The 23,295-nt window shown below is 46.0% G+C and overlaps 1 protein-coding gene across 1 annotated transcript; it reads right to left on the bottom strand.

The window, feature by feature from the left end:
- Nucleotides 1–975: 975 nt before the first annotated feature.
- Nucleotides 976–21,839, bottom strand: LOC120049401 (tetraspanin-12-like). The gene is made up of 7 exons (XM_038995668.1): nucleotides 21,724–21,839; nucleotides 21,104–21,186; nucleotides 20,428–20,563; nucleotides 16,643–16,708; nucleotides 8,783–8,890; nucleotides 8,424–8,567; nucleotides 976–2,281 (listed from the first exon to the last, which is right to left on the bottom strand). The coding sequence occupies exons 1-7, from the start codon at nucleotides 21,787–21,789 to the stop codon at nucleotides 1,949–1,951; spliced, it is 936 nt and encodes a 311-aa protein (XP_038851596.1). The 5' UTR covers nucleotides 21,790–21,839; the 3' UTR covers nucleotides 976–1,948.
- Nucleotides 21,840–23,295: the final 1,456 nt, after the last annotated feature.

Raw genomic sequence — 23,295 nt, 5'->3', positions numbered from 1 at the left:
AGCGAACAGAGCGAGGGAAGGAGTTAGGAGAAGGCGGGAGGGAGAGAGAGAGAGAGACAGCAGGGTTTTAATTGTAGGCTCATCCATCCATCCTACTCTCCTTCTAAACAGGCACTTTTTTCCCCTCCATCAAAAATGTCTAAGTTAAAGTTGCTACTCAATATACGCTGGCCCCCTCGCCTGTCTCTCTGAGACCTTGAACCAACCCATAACCACTTCCATTACACACTTTCTGGTTTGTCCTTGCTGATCTGAACTGAGTGAAACTGTCAGAAAGCTGCCAACCTGGAGGCCTAGGTGGAGCTGTGACTATATTGCTGATGCCATTCAACTCCCAGCTACTACTTTTAGTGCATCGGGTAGGAATCAATGAGGGGCATAGGGGTTAGTTTGGGATCGGGCCTGTGTTTCTCTGATTAAGGGTGCACTTTGAAAGGGGCCTCTGCCACCTTCATTCACCCTGTCCAGACAGTACATCACTGTCCCCCAGGAACCCTTAGGTTAGGACCAAAGTTCCCTCCATTCATGTGTCCTTCCAGCAGCATTTAAGTGTGACACCTCTGGAGTATCCTTTCTGAAAGCCATGGATGACCAGAGTCCTTTGATGAGGTACTGCAAGGGGACACACAGCAAGGGGACACACAGCAAGGGGGCACACAGCTAGAGGGCAAACATTAAATATAATCACCAGTGGCTTTAAAGGATCTTATGGGTAGTTTCTGACATTCAGTAGGTGATGACAGCTGCAGTTTACAGACTGCCCTTCTAGCTATAAATACTATGGATTCTCAATGGAAAACAGGCACGGGAGGTTGGTGGCACCTTCATTTGGGAGGAAGGGCTCATGGTACTGGCTGGAGCAGAATGAGTGGAACGGCATCAAACCCATGGTTTCTATATGTTCGATGCCATTCCATTTGCTCTGTTCCCGACATTATTATGAGTCGCCCTCCCCTCAGCAGCCCCCACTGAAAGCAGGGTATGTTATTTCAGAATGAAAGACCATACTCTCCCACATATCGTTCTCATAGTTCTCCCAGAATGAATTCTGTTCGCTTCAAATGTATGATACGTGCTGTGTGGCGATGAAAGAACATTATCTTTTTCATCCCTAAGTGTGTCATGCTGACAGTGATCTGTATCAGAGAACAAACACTTGGTTGTGTTATTATTCCTTGGCTAACACACAGTATAGTTCACAACCCCTCTGAAATGATCAAATGCACAGATTATTGTTTGAGCTGATATGCATTATTCTCACAGAGCCAGAGATAAATAGCCAACATCATGTTCCGTTTATAGTAGACTACGATAATACACTCTGACTTCTGCACAAACGCTCATGAATATGGCTGAGTGGTTCCTGTGGATTCCAACAGGTCTGTCAAATTAAGACATAGGATATTTCCAAATGTCCAGATAAACTGAATTTCCTTGGTTCGGTGTGTTTTGAGTGAGATGAAGAGTTGACATGTCCTTACAGCAGTCTTTGCTGAACAGGTTTCATCCAGTCAGTGCTAGCGGTGATATTCCCAAACATTCCCAACGAGGAGGAGGAATGTTGGGAAACCTACAACGATTCCCTCCGCTCCTCACTTTTGGATAGTGGTGACGCTACAGGAGCAAGCATTGACTTAGAGTTATTTCGTTTCCGTTACAATTTCCAATCCCAGCTGTGGCAAAATAGTCCTAAAAAGTCCCACAGTCCAGTATGTCATTGTCATGTTGTCCTACGGGAAAGAGAGAGGGGCATGGGGGGGCATTCACGCTCCTGCACCTGTGCCCAATCTCTCTCATAGCTCCTACCCTCATTTTCTCAACCCCCTTCTCTCCCCTCATCTAGTCTCACACTTTCTCCTCATCCCCTTATTCTTTCCCTCTCTCAGTGTCTGTGAAGTAGGGGTGAGGGGTGGTGTGAGGGGCAGATGGGTAGACAGTGTACCCCCCGCTAGGACAGCCTCTCCATCTCAAACTGGGTGTGTCCATGTCCGTTAGACGTGGTCGCAGCATTGGACCAGGCCTCAGCCAGGCGAGTGTTACCCAATTTAGGAGCCTCCCCTTGGGGTCCGTGGGTGATGGTTAGAGGTCCAGGGTCGGTTCCTGGTGGGGGGTCGGGCGGGGTGGGCTCGGGGGGCTTGCGGTCGTAGTAGAGGGCCCAGAGCAGGGTTAGGGTCAGGGTCATGGCCAGAATCTGGGCCACTCCTATAGACACACCCAGGAAACGCAGCACATGCAGCTGCTTAGTTCCTCTGATGAAACTGTAGATCTTCGGCCCACAGCCCTGTAGTAAACACACACACACACACACACACACACACACACACACACACACACACACACACACACACACACACACACACACACACACACACACACACACACACACACACGCACACAGACAAATGAATACAACAAGAGTTTAAGCTTTTCCATGTTGAAATATGGCATACGTTTGATCCATGTCATTCATGTAATATTAATGTTGTTTCAGTCTGTCTGTCTCACCAGGGCCAGACCTCCCATACTGTTTCTGTGAGGTGTACATCTGCTGTAGGAACAAATTGAAAATGCTCTCTCATCCTATCACATGGATAACATGTACACGGAGAGAAAGAAACAGAGGGGAAGAGAGTGAGAAAAAGAGAGATGTAGGGGAAGAGAGGACGACGGTAGAGAAGTGGAAAGAGAGGGAGTAGTAGTGGAGGTGTAGAAAGGCCAGTCTATTACTTCCTGACTAAGGGATATTCACTCTGTGGTGCTACATACCAGACTGAGCTACTCTACACCTTACTGCTGCCAGAGAGAGAGAGAGGGATAGAGAGAGAGAGTGAGAGACAAGTGGGAGGAAAGGAAAGTCCTGTGGAGAAAGGGTAGTAAACGTGGGGGAGAGAGGCTGGTATAAAGAAAGAGAGAGAAAACAGACAGGAGATAGAAAGGATCCTCCACACATTCCCCTTGACTCCCTCTACTGACTGACTGACTAACTGACTCATCCTCACTACACACACACACACACACACACACACACACACACACACACACACACACACACACACACACACACACACACACACACACACACACACACACACACACACACACACACACACACACACACACACACACACACACACACACGCACACACACACAGCATCTCTTTGTCTCTCTGTATGCCTAGTTTTACTTAGTGAGGCGTAGCAGCAGCAGCACACACCCTTTCATAAGAACCTCTCAGAGTTTACATTTAACACAATTACTAGCCTCTCTCTCCCTCCCTCTCTCCCCCTTTTCCTGTATCAACTCTCTCTTTACCTCCTCCTCCCTTTCCCCTAACCCCATTTCCCTCTCTTTTTCCACTGTCACAACCTCCCCTTTCTCCACCCTCTCCCTCCATATTTTCCAGGCAGGCCTATCCAGGTGTGTTTGTCAGGCAGGAACAGCCTGCTCACCCAGCACCTCTCACCCAGGTGACAATGGACCGCCTAGCAGTCTGCACCGGGCAAACCGGACCTGCTAGAACCCTGCTAGAGCCACACCACTTGGCCTGGACCACGGGGAGAGGAACTGTTGCTATGGCCAGGGGAACTGTTGATAAGGCTAGGCGGTTAACATTGTTGACTAAACACAGCAGACAGACATGTTGAGGTGGAGGAGGTCAGACATGGGATAGGGGACAGTGTTGGTTTTGGGTTAGACCAGGACAGTGACTGAGCTATAGATGGGATAGGGGACAGGGTTGGTTTGGGGTTAGAGCAGGACAGTGGTTGAGCTGTAAATGGGATAGGGGACAGGGTTGGTTTTGGGGTTAGACCAGGACAGTGATTGAGCTGTAAATGGGATAGGGGACAGGGTTGGTTTGGGGTTAGACCAGGACAGTGACTGAGCTGTAGATGGCATAGGGGACAGGGTTGGTTTGGGGATAGACCAGGACAGTGATTAAGCTGTAGATGGGATAGGGGACAGGGTTGGTTTGGGGTTAGACCAGGACAGTGATTGAGCTGTAGATGGGATAGGGGACAGGGTTGGTTTGGGGTTAGACCAGGACAGTGATTGAGCTGTAGATGGGATAGGGGACATGGTTGGTTTGGGGTTAGACCAGGACAGTGGTTGAGCTGTAAATGGGATAGGGGACAGGGTTGGTTTGGGGTTAGACCAGGACAGTGATTGAGCTGTAAATGGGATAGGGGACAGGGTTGGTTTGGGGTTAGACCAGGACAGTGATTGAGCTGTAGATGGGGATAGGGGACAGGGTTGGTTTGGGGTTAGACCAGGACAGTGATTGAGCTGTAGATGGGGATAGGGGACATGGTTGGTTTGGGGTTAGACCAGGACAGTGATTGAGCTGTAGATGGGATAGGGGACAGGGTTGGTTTGGGGTTAGACCAGGACAGTGATTGAGCTGTAGATGGGATAGGGGACAGGGTTGGTTTGGGGTTAGACCAGGACAGTGATTGAGCTGTAGATGGGATAGGGGACAGGGTTGGTTTGGGGTTAAACCAGGACAGTGATTGAGCTGTAGATGGGATAGGGGATAGGGTTGGTTTGGGGTTAGACCAGGACAGTGATTGAGCTGTAGATGGGATAGGGGACAGGGTTGGTTTGGGGTTAGACCAGGACAGTGATTGAGCTGTAGATGGGATAGGGGACATGGTTGGTTTGGGGTTAGACCAGGACAGTGATTGAGCTGTAGATGGGATAGGGGACAGGGTTGGTTTGGGGTTAGACCAGGACAGTGATTGAGCTGTAGATGGGATAGGGGACAGGGTTGGTTTGGGGTTAGACCAGGACAGTGATTGAGCTGTAGATGGGGATAGGGGACATGGTTGGTTTGGGGTTAGACCAGGATAGTGATTGAGCTGTAGATGGTATAGGGGACAGGGTTGGTTTGGGGTTAGACCAGGACAGTGATTGAGCTGTAGATGGGATAGGGGACATGGTTGGTTTGGGGTTAGACCAGGAAAGTGATTGAGCTGTAGATGGGATAGGGGACAGGGTTGGTTTGGGGTTAGACCAGGACAGTGATTGAGCTGTAGATGGGATAGGGGACATGGTTGGTTTGGGGTTAGACCAGGACAGTGATTGAGCTGTAGATGGGATAGGGGACAGGGTTGGTTTGGGGTTAGACCAGGACAGTGATTGAGCTGTAGATGGGATAGGGGACAGGGTTGGTTTGGGGTTAGACCAGGACAGTGATTGAGCTGTAGATGGGGATAGGGGACATGGTTGGTTTGGGGTTAGACCAGGACAGTGATTGAGCTGTAGATGGGATAGGGGACAGGGTTGGTTTGGGGTTAGACCAGGACAGTGATTGAGCTGTAGATGGGATAGGGGACAGGGTTGGTTTGGGGTTAGACCAGGACAGTGATTGAGCTGTAGATGGGATAGGGGACAGGGTTGGTTTGGGGTTAGACCAGGACAGTGATTGAGCTGTAGATGGGATAGGGGACAGGGTTGGTTTGGGGTTAGACCAGGACAGTGATTGAGCTGTAGATGGGATAGGGGACAGGGTTGGTTTGGGGTTAAACCAGGACAGTGATTGAGCTGTAGATGGGATAGGGGATAGGGTTGGTTTGGGGTTAGACCAGGACAGTGATTGAGCTGTAGATGGGATAGGGGACAGGGTTGGTTTGGGGTTAGACCAGGACAGTGATTGAGCTGTAGATGGGATAGGGGACATGGTTGGTTTGGGGTTAGACCAGGACAGTGATTGAGCTGTAGATGGGATAGGGGACAGGGTTGGTTTGGGGTTAGACCAGGACAGTGATTGAGCTGTAGATGGGATAGGGGACAGGGTTGGTTTGGGGTTAGACCAGGACAGTGATTGAGCTGTAGATGGGATAGGGGACAGGGTTGGTTTAGGGTTAGACCAGGACAGTGATTGAGCTGTAGATGGGATAGGGGACATGGTTGGTTTGGGGTTAGACCAGGACAGTGATTGAGCTGTAGATGGGATAGGGGACAGGGTTGGTTTGGGGTTAGACCAGGACAGTGATTGAGCTGTAGATGGGATAGGGGACATGGTTGGTTTGGGGTTAGACCAGGACAGTGATTGAGCTGTAGATGGGATAGGGGACAGGGTTGGTTTGGGGTTAGACCAGGACAGTGATTGAGCTGTAGATGGGATAGGGGACAGGGTTGGTTTGGGGTTAGACCAGGACAGTGATTGAGCTGTAGATGGGATAGGGGACAGGGTTGGTTTGGGGTTAGACCGGGACAGTGATTGAGCTGTAGATGGGATAGGGGACAGGGTTGGTTTGGGGTTAGACCAGGACAGTGATTGAGCTGTAGATGGGATAGGGGACAGGGTTGGTTTGGGGTTAGACCAGGACAGTGATTGAGCTGTAGATGGGGATAGGGGACAGGGTTGGTTTGGGGTTAGACCAGGACAGTGATTGAGCTGTAGATGGGGATAGGGGACAGGATTGGTTTGGGGTTAGACCAGGACAGTGATTGAGCTGTAGATGGGATAGGGGACAGGGTTGGTTTGGGGTTAGACCAGGACAGTGATTGAGCTGTAGATGGGATAGGGGACAGGGTTGGTTTGGGGTTAGACCAGGACAGTGATTGAGCTGTAGATGGGATAGGGGACAGGGTTGGTTTGGGGTTAGACCAGGACAGTGATTGAGCTGTAGATGGGATAGGGGACAGGGTTGGTTTGGGGTTAGACCAGGGCAGTGATTGAGCTGTAGATGGGATAGGGGACAGGGTTGGTTTGGGGTTAGACCAGGACAGTGATTGAGCTGTAGATGGGGAGATGAGGATGTTTCCCTCTAGAGGAAAGAAGACTGAGTGTGTGCGGCCCTACCTGCCTGCCTACCTGCCTGCCTGCCTACCTGCCTGCCTGCCTACCTGCCTGCCTACCTACCTGCCTGCCTGCATGCCAACCTGCCTGCATGCCAACCAGCCTGTTTGCCTGCCTGCCTGTTTGCCTACCTGCCTGCATGCCAACTAGCCTGTTTGCCTGCCTGCCTGTTTGCCAACCTGCCTGCATGCCAACCAGCCTGTTTACCTGCCTGGCTGCATGCCTGCCTGCCTACCTGCCTGCATGCCAACCTGCCTGCATGCCAACCAGCCTGTTTGCCTGCCTGCCTGTTTGCCAACCTGCCTGCATGCCAACTAGCCTGTTTGCCTACCTGCCTGCATGCATGCCTGCATGCCTGCCTGCATGCCAACCTGCCTGCATGCCAACCAGCCTGTTTGCCTGCCTGCCTGCATGCCTGTTTGCCTGCCTATCTGCCTGCCTGCTTGCCTGCCTGCCTGTTTGCCAACCTGCCTGCATGCCAACCAGCCTGTTTGCCTGCCTGCCTGCATGCCTGTTTGCCTATCTGCCTATCTGCCTGCCTGCCTGCCTGCCTGCCTGCCTGCCTGCCTGCCTGCCTGCCTGCCTGCCTGCTTGCCTGCCTGCCTGTTTGCCTACCTACCTGCCTGCCTGTGTGTCTGCCTGGGTGTTTGTGTGGGTGTGTGAGAGAAAGGTGAAATATTAAAATAGAAATAGAGAGAGACTCTGAGTTTGCTTTGTATTCTCTCTGTATCCTGCTGGCAGGCTAGCTGGCATTGCTTGGCGTACCTCACCCCCTACTAGACTTTGTGTGTGTGTTCCCCTCAGCCCCAGACAGCAGCATACCTTGTCCCCTGGTGGGCTTGATGAGATGTAATAGCTGCACTCTGTCTCAACAATCTGGCAACCCGCAGCAGCCAGAAGGCACACTATGCTATCAAGCCTGTGATTGGCTCTAATTGAGTTGTATGGATTTCTCTCCACCATTGAACATGGCAGGTCATTTCAGGCTGCAAATAGTCATCCCATTGGAAACAGGTTGTTGTGAAAGTATTAAGTAGAAAACTCCAACTCCAAGAAAATCATCTCCACTCCATTCAGAATGTAAGTAGCCTATATCAAAAAGTTTCTTGTTATTGTTTCTGTCTCTTCTGAACTAACAGGTTTACTCAATTGGTGAATGGGAATATGTAAGCCTGTGTGTCCCTTTCTGATGATGTCATAGAGGAAGGTACGTCAATAAGGCATTGGCAGATCCACCTGGGGCTACAGAGAGCCGTAATGATCATCTGTAATGATCATAACACTTTTCAGGGTAGGGTCAGCGGGTTCAGTAGGTGAACAGGTCAACAGAGGTCTAACCACCACCTAACACTTACTGTGAGGTCAGAGGGTCTTATTATTGCCTTACCTCCCTTACTACATTTGCACACACTGTGCATAGACTTTTTCTATTGTGTTATTGACTGTATGTTTCTTTATCCCATGTGTAACTCTGTGTTGTTGTTTTTGTCGCACTCCTTTGCTTTATCTTGGCCAGGTCGCAGTTGTAAATGAGAACTTGTTCTCAACTGGCCTACCAGGATAAATAAAGGTGAAATAAAAATAAATAAATAATAATAAAAGGGTCACTGGGGCACTCACCTCTTGGTGAAGGTCACTGAGGTCACGGTAGTGGGCGTGGCGAGCACATCCTGGATACTGATTGGAGCAGCAGGAGTCTGGTGGCCACTCCATCTCTGTCATCTCCAGCCAATCAGTGAAGTAGATGACCCCACAGCACTTAAACTGGGGAACACACAGTCAAAAAAAGTTGACATACATTACCAGCCCTTTATAACTAGCAATCTTGCATATTCAAAGCACTAAAACACTAATAACCTCTCATAAATGTAATATCTTATTAAAATGTAGCTCTTGAGTTATGATATAAAACCACTAAGTGTTTGTGTAGGATTTGTGTGACCTCTGGGGTGGTGAACTCTGGGGTAGTGACCTCTCACCTCAGTCTGGAAGGTGTTCCAGGTGTGTGTTAGCCACTGGTAACGCTGCAGGCCATAGTTGGGCATCCTGGACTTCAGACTGATCATATCTGACCTATGAATTGAAGGCTTGGACAGAACATAACAGTGTAACTACATTAGGGCTGTCCCCGACAAAAAATAAATCTTGGTCGACCGAGAGTCGTCTGTTCTTTCGACCAATTTTTCAAACGTGTATTTTTCCATACATAGGCACATTCTATGTGTTTTAACTTCTTATGGCTGGGGGCAGTATTGAGTAGCTTGGATGAATAAGGTGCCCAGAGTAAACTGCCTGCTACTCAGGCCCAGTAGCTAATATATGCATATTATTAGTAGATTTGGATAGAAAGCACTCTGAAGTTTCTAAAACTGTTTGAATGATGTCTGTGAGTATAACATAACTCATATGGCAGGCAAAAATCTGAGAAAAAACCCAACCAGGAAGTGGGAAATCTGAGGTTTGTAGTTTTTCAACTCATCGCCTATCGAATATACAGTGGGATATTGGTCATATTGCACTTCCTAAAGCTTCCACTAGATGTCAACTGTCTTTAGAACCTTGTTTGATGCTTCTACTGTGAAGGAGGGGGGAATGAGGGCTATTTGAGTCAGGGGTCTGGCAGAGTGCCATGAGCTGACCACGCGCGTTCACGTGAGAGTTAGACCTGCGTTCCATCGCATTTCTACAGACAAAGGAATTCTCCGGTTGGAACATTATTGAAGATTTATGTTAAAAACATCCTAAAGATTGATTCTATACTTCGTTTGACATGTTTCTACGAACTGTAATATGACTTTTCGTCTGAACTTTCGCATGGACTTGCCCGCGCGTCGTGAGTTTGTGTATTGAACGCGCGAACAAAAAGGAGGTATTTGGACATAAATTATGAACTTTATGGAACAAATCAAACATTTATTGTGGAACTGGGATTCCTGGGAGTGCATTCTGATGAAGATCAACAAAGGTAAGTGAATATTTATATTGCTATTCTGACATCTGTTGACTCCACAACATGGTGGATATCTTTATGGCTTGTTTGGGCTCTGAGCGCTGTACTCAGATTATTGCTTTTTCCGTTAAAAAAATTGAAATCTGACACAGTGGTTGCATTAAGGAGCGGTTTATCTAAAGTTCCATGTATAATACTTGTATCTTTTATCAATGTTTATTATGAGTATTTCTGTAAATTGATGTGGCTCTCTGCAAAATCACCGGATGTTTTGGAGGCAAAACATTACTGAACATAACGCGTCAATGTAAACTGAGATTTTTGGATATAAATATGAACTTTATCGAACAAAACATATATGTATTGTGTAACATGAAGTCTTATGAGTGTCATCTGATGAAGATCATCAAAGGTTAGTGATTAATTTCATCTCTATTTCTGCTTTTTGTGACTCCTCTCTTTGGCTGGAAAAATGGCTGTTTTTCTATGAATAGGTGCTGACCTAACATAATGATATGTTGTGCTTTCGTCGTAAAGCCTTTTTGAAATCAGACACTGTGGTGGGATTAACAACAAGTTTATCTTTAAAATGGTGTAAAATACTTGTATGTTTGAGGAATTTTAATAGTGAGATTTCTGTTGTTTTGAATTTGGCGCCCTGCACTTTCACTGGCTGTTGTCATTTCAATCCCGTTAACGGGATCCCAGCCATAAGAAGTTTAACAAATCAACTACAGGGAAAGTATTCAGACCCCTTGACTTTTTCCACATTTTGTTACATTACAGCCTTGTTTTAAATGTGATTAAATATTTTTTTCCCCTCATCAATCTACACACAATACCCCATAATGACAAAGTTAATTTTTTTCCCGCAAATTTATATAAAGAAATGAAATAGTATTCAGACCCTTTTGCTATGAGACTCGAAATTGACCTCAGGTGCATCCTGTTGTCATTGATCATCCTTGAGATGTTTCTACAACTTGATTGGAGTCCACCTGTGGTAAATTCAATTGATTGGAGATGATTTGGAAAGGCACACACCTGTCATTCAAAAGGTAGTAGTACTTTTGGGTGTCAGGTAAAATGTATGGAGTAAAAAGTACATTCTTTTCTTTAGGAATATAGTGAAGTAATTGTAAAAGTAGTCAAAAATATAAATAGTAAAGTAAAGTACAGATAGCCCAAAAAACTACTTATGTAGTACTTTAAATTATTTTTACTTAAGTACTTTACACCAATGCCACCAATCAGGCCTTTATGGTAGTGTGGCCACACTCCTCAGTAAAAGGCACATGACAGCCCGCTGGAAGCTTCCGAAAAGGCACCTAAAGGACTCTCAGACCATGAGAAACGAGATTCTCTGGTCTGATGAAACCAAGATTGAAATCTTTGGTCTGAATGCCAAGCGTCACATCTGTAGGAAACCTGGCACCATCCCTACGGTGAAGCATGGTGGTGGCAGCATCATGCTGTGGGGATGTTTTTCAGCGGCAGGGACTGGGAGACTAGTCAGGATCGAGGGATAGATGAACAGAACAAAGTACAGAGATATTCTTGATGAAAAACTGCACCATCCCCCTCTGTGCAGCGACGCTCCCCATCGAACCTGACAGAGCTTGAGAGGATCTGCAGTGAAGAATGGGAGAAACTCCCCAAATACAGGTGTGCCAAGCTGGTAGCATCGTACCCAAGAAGACTCAAGGTTGTAATCGCTGCCAAAGGTTCTTCAACAAAGTACTGATTAAACGGTCTGAATACTTATGTAAATGTGATATCAGCTTTTTATTTTTAATTTGCAAATATTTCAAAAAATTGTTGCTTTGTCATTATGGGGTATTGTGTGTAGATTGTTGAAAAATCAAAGACATTTAATACATTTTAGAATAAGGCTGTAACGTAACAAAATGTAGAAAAAGTCAAGGGGTCTGAATACTCTCCAAATGCACTGTATATGCAGTGAGCTTGTCTGATGCTTTAAGCGCACTGTTTGATTAAATAATGAATCCACACAAATGACTAGAGGGAGTCCAACCGTAATTTATTTGAGTTTGCCAGGGCGGGCTCAGACTTGCTGCGCTGTATTAAAAAAATGACATGACTGTGTTACTATCACTCATTGTCTCTCTCTCCTCCCTGCTGCAGCGACCTTCACATAACATCAACAGTGTTTATCGCGCTGTCCGTATTGCTGAAGCTGCAACATAATTACAGCCATTTCTGACTGAAAAGTTCAGTTACTGAAATACCTAATTTGTTTAGGAAAAACATTCCCTGTTCTCTGAACCCATCGCATGCACATGACTATTAGGACCTATAGCATATCATATTCACATCAATAAATTGGTTATAACAAACTCTGAACAACGTAACACATGTGACAGCAAAATGGATGCATAGGACGTGACAAATAAACTTCAAACGGGGGGATGTTTACTGGTTGCTCCGGAGGTAAAAAATGTGTGGAATAAATTTGACTAGCTGTGGAAAATACTGGAGATCAAGAAAAATAAGATAAGGAGCAAGTGCTGCGTGCAAACAGGAGCTGTTAGATTACGAAATAATTTCTCTGACCGTTTGGAACAATATAAACAACACTAAATAAATTATAAGCATAACAGAGAGTCCATTTTCATTTCCAAAATGGAACGGTTTATTTATTGTTCATGCTAATTATTCAAAGTTCGCTTTGATAATTTATTCTAAAATGAAAATGCTTGATTGGATTTCAAATCGTGAATGACTAGTATGATGTGTGATGACATGAACGAACGAATGAATGATTGATTGATTGATACAGTACTATAGCTTATATACGGTTGAAGTCGGAAGTTTACATACACCTTTGCCAAATACATTTAAACTCAGTTTTTCACAATTCCTGACATTTAATCATAGTAAAAATTCCCTGTCTTAGGTCAGTTAGGATCACCACTTTATTTTAAGGATGTGAATTGTCAGAATAATAGTAGAGAGAATTATTTATTTCAGCTTTTATTTCTTTCATCACATTCTCAGTGGGTCAGAAGTTTACATACTCTCAATTAGTATTTGGTAGCATTGCCTTTAAATTGTTTATCTAGGGTCAAATGTTTCAGGTAGCCTTCCACAAGCTTCCCACAATAAGTTGGCTGAATTTTGGCCCATTCCTCCTGACAGAGCTGGTGTAACTGAGTCAGGTTTGTAGGCCTCCTTGCTCGCACACGCTTTTTCAGTTCTGCCCAGAAATTTTCTATGGGATTAAGGTCTGGGCTTTGTGATGGCCACTCCAACACCTTGACTTTGTTGTCCTTAAGCCATTTTGCCACAACTTTGGAAGTATGCTTGGGTCATTGTCCATTTGGAAGACTCATTTGCGAGCTAGCTTTAACTTCCTGACTGATGTCTTGAGATGTTGCTTCAATATATCCACATAATTTTCCTACCTCATGATGCCATCTATTTTGTAAAGTGCACCAGCCCCTCCTGCAGCAAAGCACCCCAACAACATGATGCTGCCACCCCCATGCTTCACAGTTGGGGTCATGTTCTTCGGCTTGCAAGCCTCCCCCTTTTTACTCCTAACATAACGATGGTCATTATGGCCAAACAGTTCTATTTTTGTTTCATCAGACCAGAAGACATTTCTCCAAAAAGTATGATCTTTGTCACCATGTGCAGTTGAAAACCGTAGTCTGGCTTTTTTATGGCGGTTTTGGAGCAGTAGCTTCTTCCTTGCTGAGCGGCCTTTCAGGTTATGTCGATATAGGACTCGTTTTACGGTGGAAATAGATACTTTTGTACCTGTTTCCTCCAGTAACTTCACAAGGTCCTTTGCTGTTGTTCTGGGATTGATTTACACTTTTCGCACCAAAGTACGTTCATCTCTAGGAGACAGAACGCGTCTCCTTCCTGAGCGGTATTATGGCTGTGTGGTCCCACGGTGTTTATACTTGTGTACTATTGTTTATATAGATGAACATGGTACCTTCAGGCATTTGTAAATTGCTCCCAAGGATGAACCAGACTTGTGGAGGTCTACAAAAAAAATTCTGAGGTCTTGTCTTATTTCTTTTGATTTTCCCATGATGTCAAGCAAAGAGGCACTGAGTTTGAAGGTAGGCCTTGAAATACATCCACAGATACACCTCCAATTGACTCAAATGATGTCAATTAGTCTATCAGAAGCTTCTAAAGCCATGACATCATTTTCTGGAATTTTCCAAGCTGTTTAAAGGCACAGTCAACTTAGTGTATGTAAACTTCTGACCCACTGGAATTAATTGTTGGAAAAATGACTTGTGTCATGCACAAAGTAGATGTCCTAACCGACTTCCAAAACCAGTTTTATTGACTCCAACCTAAGTGTATGTGAACTTCCCACTTCAACTGTAAGTATTGAAACATAGGCCTTTGTAAGTAACGGTATCAAGTCCTAACAGGATGTGCTCTTAGGCCTGCAGCTTGATTGTGGTTATACAATGCTGCTATACTAAGCCTGCTAATGATAATGACATTACTTATTATAATAATAATGATGATCATAACAATATTAGTAATACTAACAATAAGAAGGAGATCAAGGAAAAAGGAGGGTTATTATTATTATAAATATAAATTGTCTGACCATTTGGAACAGTGTAAACAACACTAAATAAATTATAAATAATACCAGAGAGGCGGTTTTAACGAGATAAAAAAGTTTAAAGCCTTTATTACAGCATAGCAAAGATTTAAAAAAACAGCCGAATTTGTGAAATTGTTTATGCGACATGTTGTGTGGTTGGTGCTCACGAAGGCTTGGTGCTCACAGAATCAGTAGGCTATTAAACAAACACTCAAATGGCAAGAGAAGCAGGATCTCTACTATTTTTGTAAATATATATGGATGATTTCTAAAGCCTATTATAACGGCCATTGATTATAGACCTAATTTAGTTGGGATTTCCTCTCTCCTCACTTTTCTTAGACAATTAAGGCAAAGGCTGTTTTCTTCATCTTCTAACTCTGCTGCTGCCTCCACAGCATTGTTGTCAACACCTATGCTGGTTAACTTTGCTATTATGCACATAGCGACATGGTCTAGGAAAAGATGCCAATTCAACAGCACACTGATGTGTTTCGGAACCGCGAACAGCGGTAGAAACCGCATCTGTTATAAAATAATATAATTTTTATTAGTGTTGCACCCTTGTTCCTACGGAATATAACCATGTACAATTTCAGCAGCACATGTCTTAGTGATGGACTGTACCATCCCCACGACCTCCACAATGGTTCATTCCACTCAGACAGGCGCAAATCAGACAGGGGTCTTGTACACCATGATATTTTATTTTATTTTTGCTACTGCTCGACTAAAGACATCTCGGTCGACCAACTGCCTATCGACCAAACAATCGACCAGTCGACTAAATGGGGTCAGCCTTAAACTCCATTTCATTCAGTATAGTTACATTCAGTTCAGCTATATGTTTCAGTTCAACCTCATTTGAGAACATTTCATGTACAGCTCATGTATTATTGTCACAAGACATTCAACAGAAAGCCCTGAAACCGTACTGGAGCAACAGTCACAGTGGTGTATATTTAGCTACCAGCTCTCTGTTTCAAGCCTAGTTATATAGTCCAATCCTCTGACCATGTCACAATTTTTTTCAAACACACAACTTCTGACTCTCTCCTCTAGAGTTTCCCAGGCCTCCAACACTCCGGTATGTAGTTGCTGAGGTTGACGACGGCTTGTTGTCTAAACAATTACCCATGTCTGGGCTCTGGGGAACCAGACCAGAGCTAATCTGCAGACCCACAGTCTGACACACTTAGCATGCATAACTCATCCCCCTCTCCTCTCCAATAAAACCTCCACCTAACTCACCCCTGGGCCTCCATCCCCTCCTCCTTCCTCTCTCCTTCACTCTTCATCCCTCTGTCATCTGGTCTTGTTACCCATCTTGGTTACCCAGAATTCCCCTGAGGCCAGGTGCGTCACCTTGGTGCTGCCCTAGCAGGGTTCTGATAAAGGACAAGGCACAACGACTACAATATCCACAACCCCCTGCGGCATGGCAGGTATGTCACACTCTGATTAGGAGGGTGGCGGGTGGCACTGTGGACTCAAAGGCCAGGTGCTAGTGCTACACACGCACATCCTCAGGCTTGTAGCCAAGTACCAAACACACATACACACACACACCTTTCTCAGTTTGCCATACACACTGCTCTAGTCAGTGGCCAGGTGCTGCACACACACACACACAAACACAAACACACCTGCGCGGTCGGAGCGAGTCCCACATACTGTGAGGGGACATCAAAGCCACTGTGGGCTCTTTCATGGTGGGGAGATAAGCCCCTGGACCAGGGGAGGGGCAGCCCTGTAGGGGAGAACCCGTTGTAATAGAGAGCCCTGCCCATTGTGTTCAAACACCCACTCCCTGAGCAGGAGGGAGAGAGGAGGCAGGGGGAGGGAGGGGAATGAGGGACGAATGGGAACGGGGACACAATTATATCCTATCTCAGGGGTATTCAACTCTTACCCTACGAGGTCCGGGGCCTGCTGGTTTTCTGTTCTACCTCATAATTAATTGTACCCATCTGGTGTCCCAGGACTAAATCAGTCCCTGATTAGAGGGGTACAATGAAAAGATTGTAAAGATAGATTTTTCGGTTGTTCATATATAGCATCAGTACCATTTCCCTGTGCTCTTTGGCCTGTGCCCTGCACTGGTCATGTTGTTAATTGGGTAGCCCCAGTAAGCAGAGAAGGAGGTGAGCTCTCTGAGCAGAGCTGCACATGACTGGAATTCATGTTTATTCATAGCACAGCACAAAATATAGACAGGCCTATAAGGCCACCACACATAGAGCTGCAGCATAGATATACATCATATAGAAAATCCGCACTCACCTCGTCATACGTCCACACCCCACTGGCCAACTCTACACAGAAGATCACCAACAAACTGCCAAAGTACTGAGAGAGAGAGAGAGAGAGAGAGAGAGAGAGAGAGAGAGCGAGAGAGAGAGAGAGAGAGAGAGAGAGAGAGAGAGAGAGAGAGAGAGAGAGAGAGAGAGAGAGAGAGAGAGAGAGAGAGAGAGAGAGAGAGAGAATGTTAGTGTTGAGGCTAGCCAGAGAAGTACTGTGCAGTGTCTTGTCTGAGTGATTGATCGTCATGGTGGGAGAAAGAGTGCTCCCACACAATGAGTAGTGATGTAATGTGCTTCAATCTCCAGACGCCTGTTCCACTCATGTCACATACACGCACATACACACACCTATTTCACATAAACACAACAGAAAACACTACTATTTTCAATCTTTCAGACTTTCATGTAAACATAACTGTGCAAACAAACACACACACACCAGACAAACACACGCACAGGTCTTATGAAGAGTAATGTGTGTGTCAGCCATTCTATTAGGGGCATGTCAGTGGTTCAGGGTATGTCTGACAGCCTGTTTGTTTGGAGTGTAGATATTATTGGCAGACAGATGGCTCTGCCTCGCCTTTGTTAGTGCTACACTCCATTTAGAGCAGGCCAGTCCCAAACAACACAGACTCAAAAACATCTCCCCGGTCTTCTTCTCTCTCAGAGTGTGACCTTTCACCCTTCGAACCCCCCTCTAACACACTCCTTCACACACATACCAAGACATACACAAACAGTACATCAATACTTCACCATTCTACAAGGACGATTTCCAGGTGTGAAGAGAATATGACACTTCCCTCGACCCCTTCTAGCTTCCATTTACACTGAGTGTATAAAACATTAAGAACACCTGCTCTTTCCATGACATAGACTGACGAGGTGAATCCGGGGGAAAGCTATGATCCCTTATTGATGTCACTTGTTAAATCCACTTCAATCAGAGTAGATGAAGGGGAGGAGACAGGTAAAGAATAATTTTTAAGTTTGAGACAATTGAGACATGGATTGTGTTTGTGCCATTCAGAGGATGAATGGGCATGACAAAATATTTAAGTGCCTTTGAACGGTATATGGTAGTAGTTGCCAAGTCCACCGGTTTGAGGGTGTCAAAAACTGTAACGCTGCTGGGTTTTTCACACTCACCAGTTTCCCCTGTGTATCAAGAATGGTCCACCACTCAAATGACATCCATCCAACTTGACACAACTGTGGGAAGCATTGGAGTCAACACAGGCCAGCAGCCCTGTGGAAAGCTTTCGACACCTTGTAGAGTCCATGCCCCAACAAATTGAGGGCAAAGGGGAGTGCAACTCAATATTAGGAAGGTGTTCTTAATGTTTTGTGCACTCAGTGTATTACCTTTCTCACAGAGATGTGTCTTTATGTTTCACACATTTCATTTTAGGGAGAAAGCTCTCTCTCACACGCACGCACGCACGCACGTGCGCGCACACACACACACACACACACACACACACACACACACACACACACACACACACACACACACACACACACACACACACACACACACACACACACACACACACTGAGGTTAGAGGAGGGTTGCAGTTGTTTGAATGGAATGTCAAGGCTTCCAAGAAAGGATTTCCTCCTGTGTAGAGAGACTTACAGCATAATTCCCTTCCCTCGCTGATACTCAATTAACACGTATACAAGGGCGAGAGAGGGAAGACAGGGAAAGAGAGGTGGAGGAACGACAGAGTGAGAGGGCGAGAGGGGGAGAGGTATAAGTTTAGGCTAAGGGGGATTTGTTTGGCGTCTTTAAGGAGGGACTATTTTTAAGCGACCTTTCTCCGCATTCGCTGGAACAGCTTCTCAGAGCAACTTAAGACCCTGCAGTCGTCCCTAACATACCCCCAATATCCCACAACGCACCACTGCACGCATGTAAACATCTACAAACATCCCAACAACCCCTCAGAGACCTTAAATGGACGCTTTGACGCTTTCACTAGCTTAGTCCACAACAGAAACATGACTATCTATTACATATAAAGGTTTTAACTGAGCTTAAAGCCAGGGAACCATCAATTTCCCACCACAGCTATAATTGAAGGGAGAAGGAGGGGGGTGTTATTCAGGTAAAGAGCAGAGTTGGGGCGGTGGGAGGCGTTCCTCTGAAAGGGACGCACCAGCTGGTGAATGGGTGCGTGGGTAACCCAAGCGCCACTCACCCCTCTCAGCCACCTCTCCATAAGCGGGTCGAAGACTTGTGGGATAGCGTTACCCATTGTCCCGCTCAAACGAGATAATATTGTCTCCGCAGTGCGCCAGCGAAACACAAGAATGCCAGGGCAGAGTTGCATGGAGAGAGGGATGAATTAAGTCCCAATGGAGGGGTGGAGGAAGCGTGAGGGAGACCCAGAATACAGCCACTTTGGTCGGGGAGAGACGGACACAGGAACCCCCTCCCTCTTTGTCTCCCCACACAGCACACCTGGGAGATGGAGCCACAAAACAGGCGCCACTCCACCCTTTCCTCTCCGGTGTCCTGACCTTCCACTCTATAGGAATATGAGTAATCATGTACCTGCCCTGTTATAGTTTTTGTATGCATGACACAATTGGTCAACGGAAATAGTGCATTGTGCTGCCACAATTGCTTCTGTATGGGAATACATGTTATGTATGCAACACATGTGTAGTAAAGTAATGCTCCGTAGCACATGCTCTGTACGCACAGAGATGATACATAGTTTAGTGATATGCATGCATGGTTGGATGGAAATGGCTTTTTGGGGGGGTTGTCTCTCTCTCTCTCTTTTCTGTACCTCAGTGGGTTTCTCTCTCCTTCTCCTTCACCTGCTCTGACTCAATCCACCTCTTTACCTCCTTTCTTTTATCCCTGTTTCTCTTTCATTCTCTCTTTTGTTGTCCCACACTGACAGTGGTGAGTGATTGAGATAATCACACCCTTATCTGTCCATTTCTCTCTCTCCCTCGCTCGCTCTTTCTTTCTTTCTCTCTCTCTCTCTCTCTCGCTCTCTCCCCCTCCTTCTCTCTGGCCATCCATCAGTGCCCAGGGTACCATTACTCAGGCAGGCTCAGACAGCAGCAGTGGTGAATAGTTTTACAGCTGTACTTATCCACGGGAGCGTCATTCCGCTACACACCGGCAACATCCCCGCACCAGGCCCTCGCTCGCTCAGAACGCAGCCCCGCGCGAGGGGGGCGTTCGCTAACACAAGACGCGGCTCCACACGCTTATGGGATGATGAATGACCATCGTGGCGCTGCGTCAGATGAGTAACGGCTGTAAAATCGAGGGGGGAATTCTCGTTGCATTTCCCTCCGGTGTATGAACGGTGGAACTACGCAACTGTGTGGCTGTTGGGTGAATTTACAGGCCTGTTCCAGGGTTTATGAGGGCACAATAATATTACTTTATTGAGATGTAGAGGACATTAGGCTGTTACAGATGATGGGGACAAAAGCACATGAAGATAGATAGGGAGGGCTACTGTGTGTGGGACACTGTGTGTGTGCATGTGCATGTGCATGTGCGTGTATGTATTTCAAGGTTGTATAAATGTGTAACTAACACCGATAGCTAAAGAAAACCTAAGATCTACAGCAATTACAACCCGCTTCTCCAACTAAACCGAGCTCGTCACAGTTTCCACACACACACACACACACACACACACACACACACACACACACACACACACACACACACACACACACACACACACACACACACACACACACTCATTTCATTCAGACACGTACCCAGGACAGGAGTAGAAGGTTGCATTTCAGTGTGCCGCAGTAGCCCACCATGGCCACGATGATAAGAAAACAACACACTGCAATGATGACGGGATGGACAGCCGGAGAATACGTGAGAACTGCTGCTTCCTCCAGCCTACAGAGAGAGAGAGGGAAGGAGGGGGGGGGGGGGGGGGGGGGGGGGGGAGGAAAAGGGAGGAGAGTAACTTGGCAGACTTTTTGTTTATTTATCTATCCATCCTGCTATTTCTCTCCCCCCCTCTATCTGTGTGGCCTGTTGCATTATTAATACAGCAGCCAGCAGTAAATAGTGATTACACTCTGTAGGAATGTGGATCTCCTCTACCGCAGCAGTTACTGTCAGGGGCCAGTGAGGGGTGAGATGGTGATCTGTGGACAGGTCTAGGTGATAAGAAACTGTTGAATTAAAAAGTTATGCGGTTGATGATTTGTGGAAAGGTTGCCAGGTATGAGTCGAGGTGATTTGTTGAGGAAGTGAGACATAAATCCAACAGCCCTCCGCTCTTTTCTCTTTCTCTTCTTATTTACTGCTCCAGCTCATATATAGTAATTACCTTCCTCTCCCACTTTCTCCCCGTTATCTCTCTCCTGTTCCTGCCAGTACCTGCCCACTTGCCCACTGAGAGGTGACAACATTGAGATTCATATCACTCACCTGGTGTGGGCCGTCAAGGTGAGCACAGTGTTCAGGTAGTCCCTGAGCCAAGCAGCCACCCCCAGGACACATATCGACATGAGCTGAGGGAGCATAACACACACACACACACACATAGAGAGATAGAACACACAGACACACACATTACACACAGACACACACATAACATTACAGTTTCACCAAGTAGGCCTACAGTAAACACTTCCACTCAAAATATGTTTTGTCTGAAAAAGCTTATGGCAGTGAAATACAATCCAGGGAATTGGTATGGCAACAAAATGTTGCCTAGGGGGCATTTTGCCATGTGTTCAACACTTGCATAACCCACTACAACCCTGGAGCACTTATCAAATGTAATGGCCTATGAATAGCATGCACTAGAATGCCAAACATGCAGTTTCTGCACATTTGTTGTTCTACAAGAAAATGTATGGTGCAGTCCTATGTATAAAGTAACCGGCCATTATGATCAATAACTGTAACCCTCGCGCAGGCACTCCGCCTTGGAGGCACGCGTTGGGGTGGATGGGTGGGAGGGGGGGGTATAAAGTTGTCTGCATTGTGTAGCGTGAGCGCGGGCACAACCAGGCCACCTGCTCGGGGGTCTCCGCTTCTCTTACCCAGAAGAGTAAATTGAGAGCGTAGAGCAGGCAGCGCAGGCACCTCACCGCGTCCTCGCGAGCCATTCTGAGCGCAACAGCAACTGGTGGCCAAGACAGGGCTCATCATCTTAACCCGTGCCACCATGGCGACATAATTAACTAAAGGTAATAGAAATAAATTAAAATAGGATTATTAGCCTGTGCCTGTCCCATGAATACAAAACGAGTTCTCAGTGTTCCGTGTAAAGCATACCGGCTTTACATGTCTCTGTGCGTTCTGCGCACGCCTTTCCAATGTCTTGTTTTAGCCGCCGAGGTATATCCGTGGGAAGTTCCAGAAAGCATTCACAACAGGTGGTTTCTTACTTTCCCCAGTCCAGGAATGATGGAGTGTGCGGATGAGCGCTCAGCGGTGCTGACATATCCAAATCAATCATCACTCACTTAGCAAGGTATACTGCGAAAACATATCCAGAACATTACAACAAAACAACTTCTTATAAGAGCTTTTGCGCAAAATGAACATAATCCATTTGGTTAAAATATTAATGTTCAGCACTTTTACTCCCAGAGAAAACGTCAAACACTAAAAATCATACTATTGCACAGCAGCCTAAATCAAAGCCCATAAAATAAAACGTCAGTTGCGCACGTAGACATTGATTCCCAAAATCGATCTCTCCACAAAAACAATCCCCCGGTGGCGGTATGATAGGCCTAGCCTACCTATCGTCCAATTCAGAGTGCCGAGTTAGTTCTGCGCTGTCAGTTCAACATTTCCATGTTTGAGTGGCCAAAACTCAACTCGCAGTTTGTTCTGTGTCATCCAGAGAGTGTTGTCCGCGGGGTCCTAGCGCTTCGGTTAATTACAATGCAGCAGCAGGAACAACAGCAGCAGCAGCAGCAGCAGCAACAGCAGGGCTATGGGTCTTTAGTGGGGGAAGGAATGTGGAGAGCTTTCCGCCTCCGAGAGATAGCATGCATTGGTCAAGAGGTCACATCTATAGAGAGTATTATTGTCTGGAGTAAATGTGGGATGGGACTTCATCATGGGACTTCTTCACTGGGGAGAGCAAAAATAATGCTGTAATAAGTGTCACCACTCTCCCACAGATGTGCATGGCTATTCTATTATATTCTGTTCTATTCTGTTCTGTTCTGTTCTATTCTGTTCTATTCTATTCTGCTCTGTTCTTTTCTGATCTGTTCTATTCTGTTCTTTTCTGATCTGTTCTATTCTGTTCTATTCCCTGTTGGATGACATTACATAGGCCTATCACATACTCTTCTTGATACATATTCTTGATGATTTATTGTATCAATAAGGTATCGATCCTTCAGTTATGAAACACTGAGCATATCTCAGGCATCTAAAACTTTCATTAGATAATCGGATTATTGGTTAGTCTATCGCTAAGGGGAAAAGGGGAAGGAATGAGTTACTCCATAGGCTACATAATCAATCATTAAAAAGAGGAACAATAGGCTCGGGGTCGGCAGGCATTGTTATCTTAATTTATTGCTTTTCGATCTGTTTTTAATGTCCACAGTCTGGCCATGAACCAAATGGGATTGGTCAGCTTTATTGTT

The sequence above is a fragment of the Salvelinus namaycush genome, chromosome 6 (genome assembly GCF_016432855.1).
Source record: "Salvelinus namaycush isolate Seneca chromosome 6, SaNama_1.0, whole genome shotgun sequence".
Taxonomy (NCBI): Eukaryota; Metazoa; Chordata; class Actinopteri; order Salmoniformes; family Salmonidae; genus Salvelinus; species Salvelinus namaycush.
The sequence above is the reverse complement of the archived record's forward strand: the minus strand, read 5'-3'. Positions and strand labels throughout refer to the sequence as shown.

What these genes read in the sequence shown, in the direction of transcription:
- LOC120049401 (XM_038995668.1), bottom strand. Translation starts at nt 21,789, where the DNA reads ATGGCTCGCGAGGACGCGGTGAGGTGCCTGCGCTGCCTGCTCTACGCT. An exon ending in CTCTCAATTTACTCTTCTGG is followed by an intron (nt 21,187 to 21,723) that starts GTAAGAGAAGCG and finishes ATGCTCCCTCAG; the next exon opens with CTCATGTCGATATGTGTCCT. An exon ending in ACCTTGACGGCCCACACCAG is followed by an intron (nt 20,564 to 21,103) that starts GTGAGTGATATG and finishes CTCTCTCTGTAG; the next exon opens with GCTGGAGGAAGCAGCAGTTC.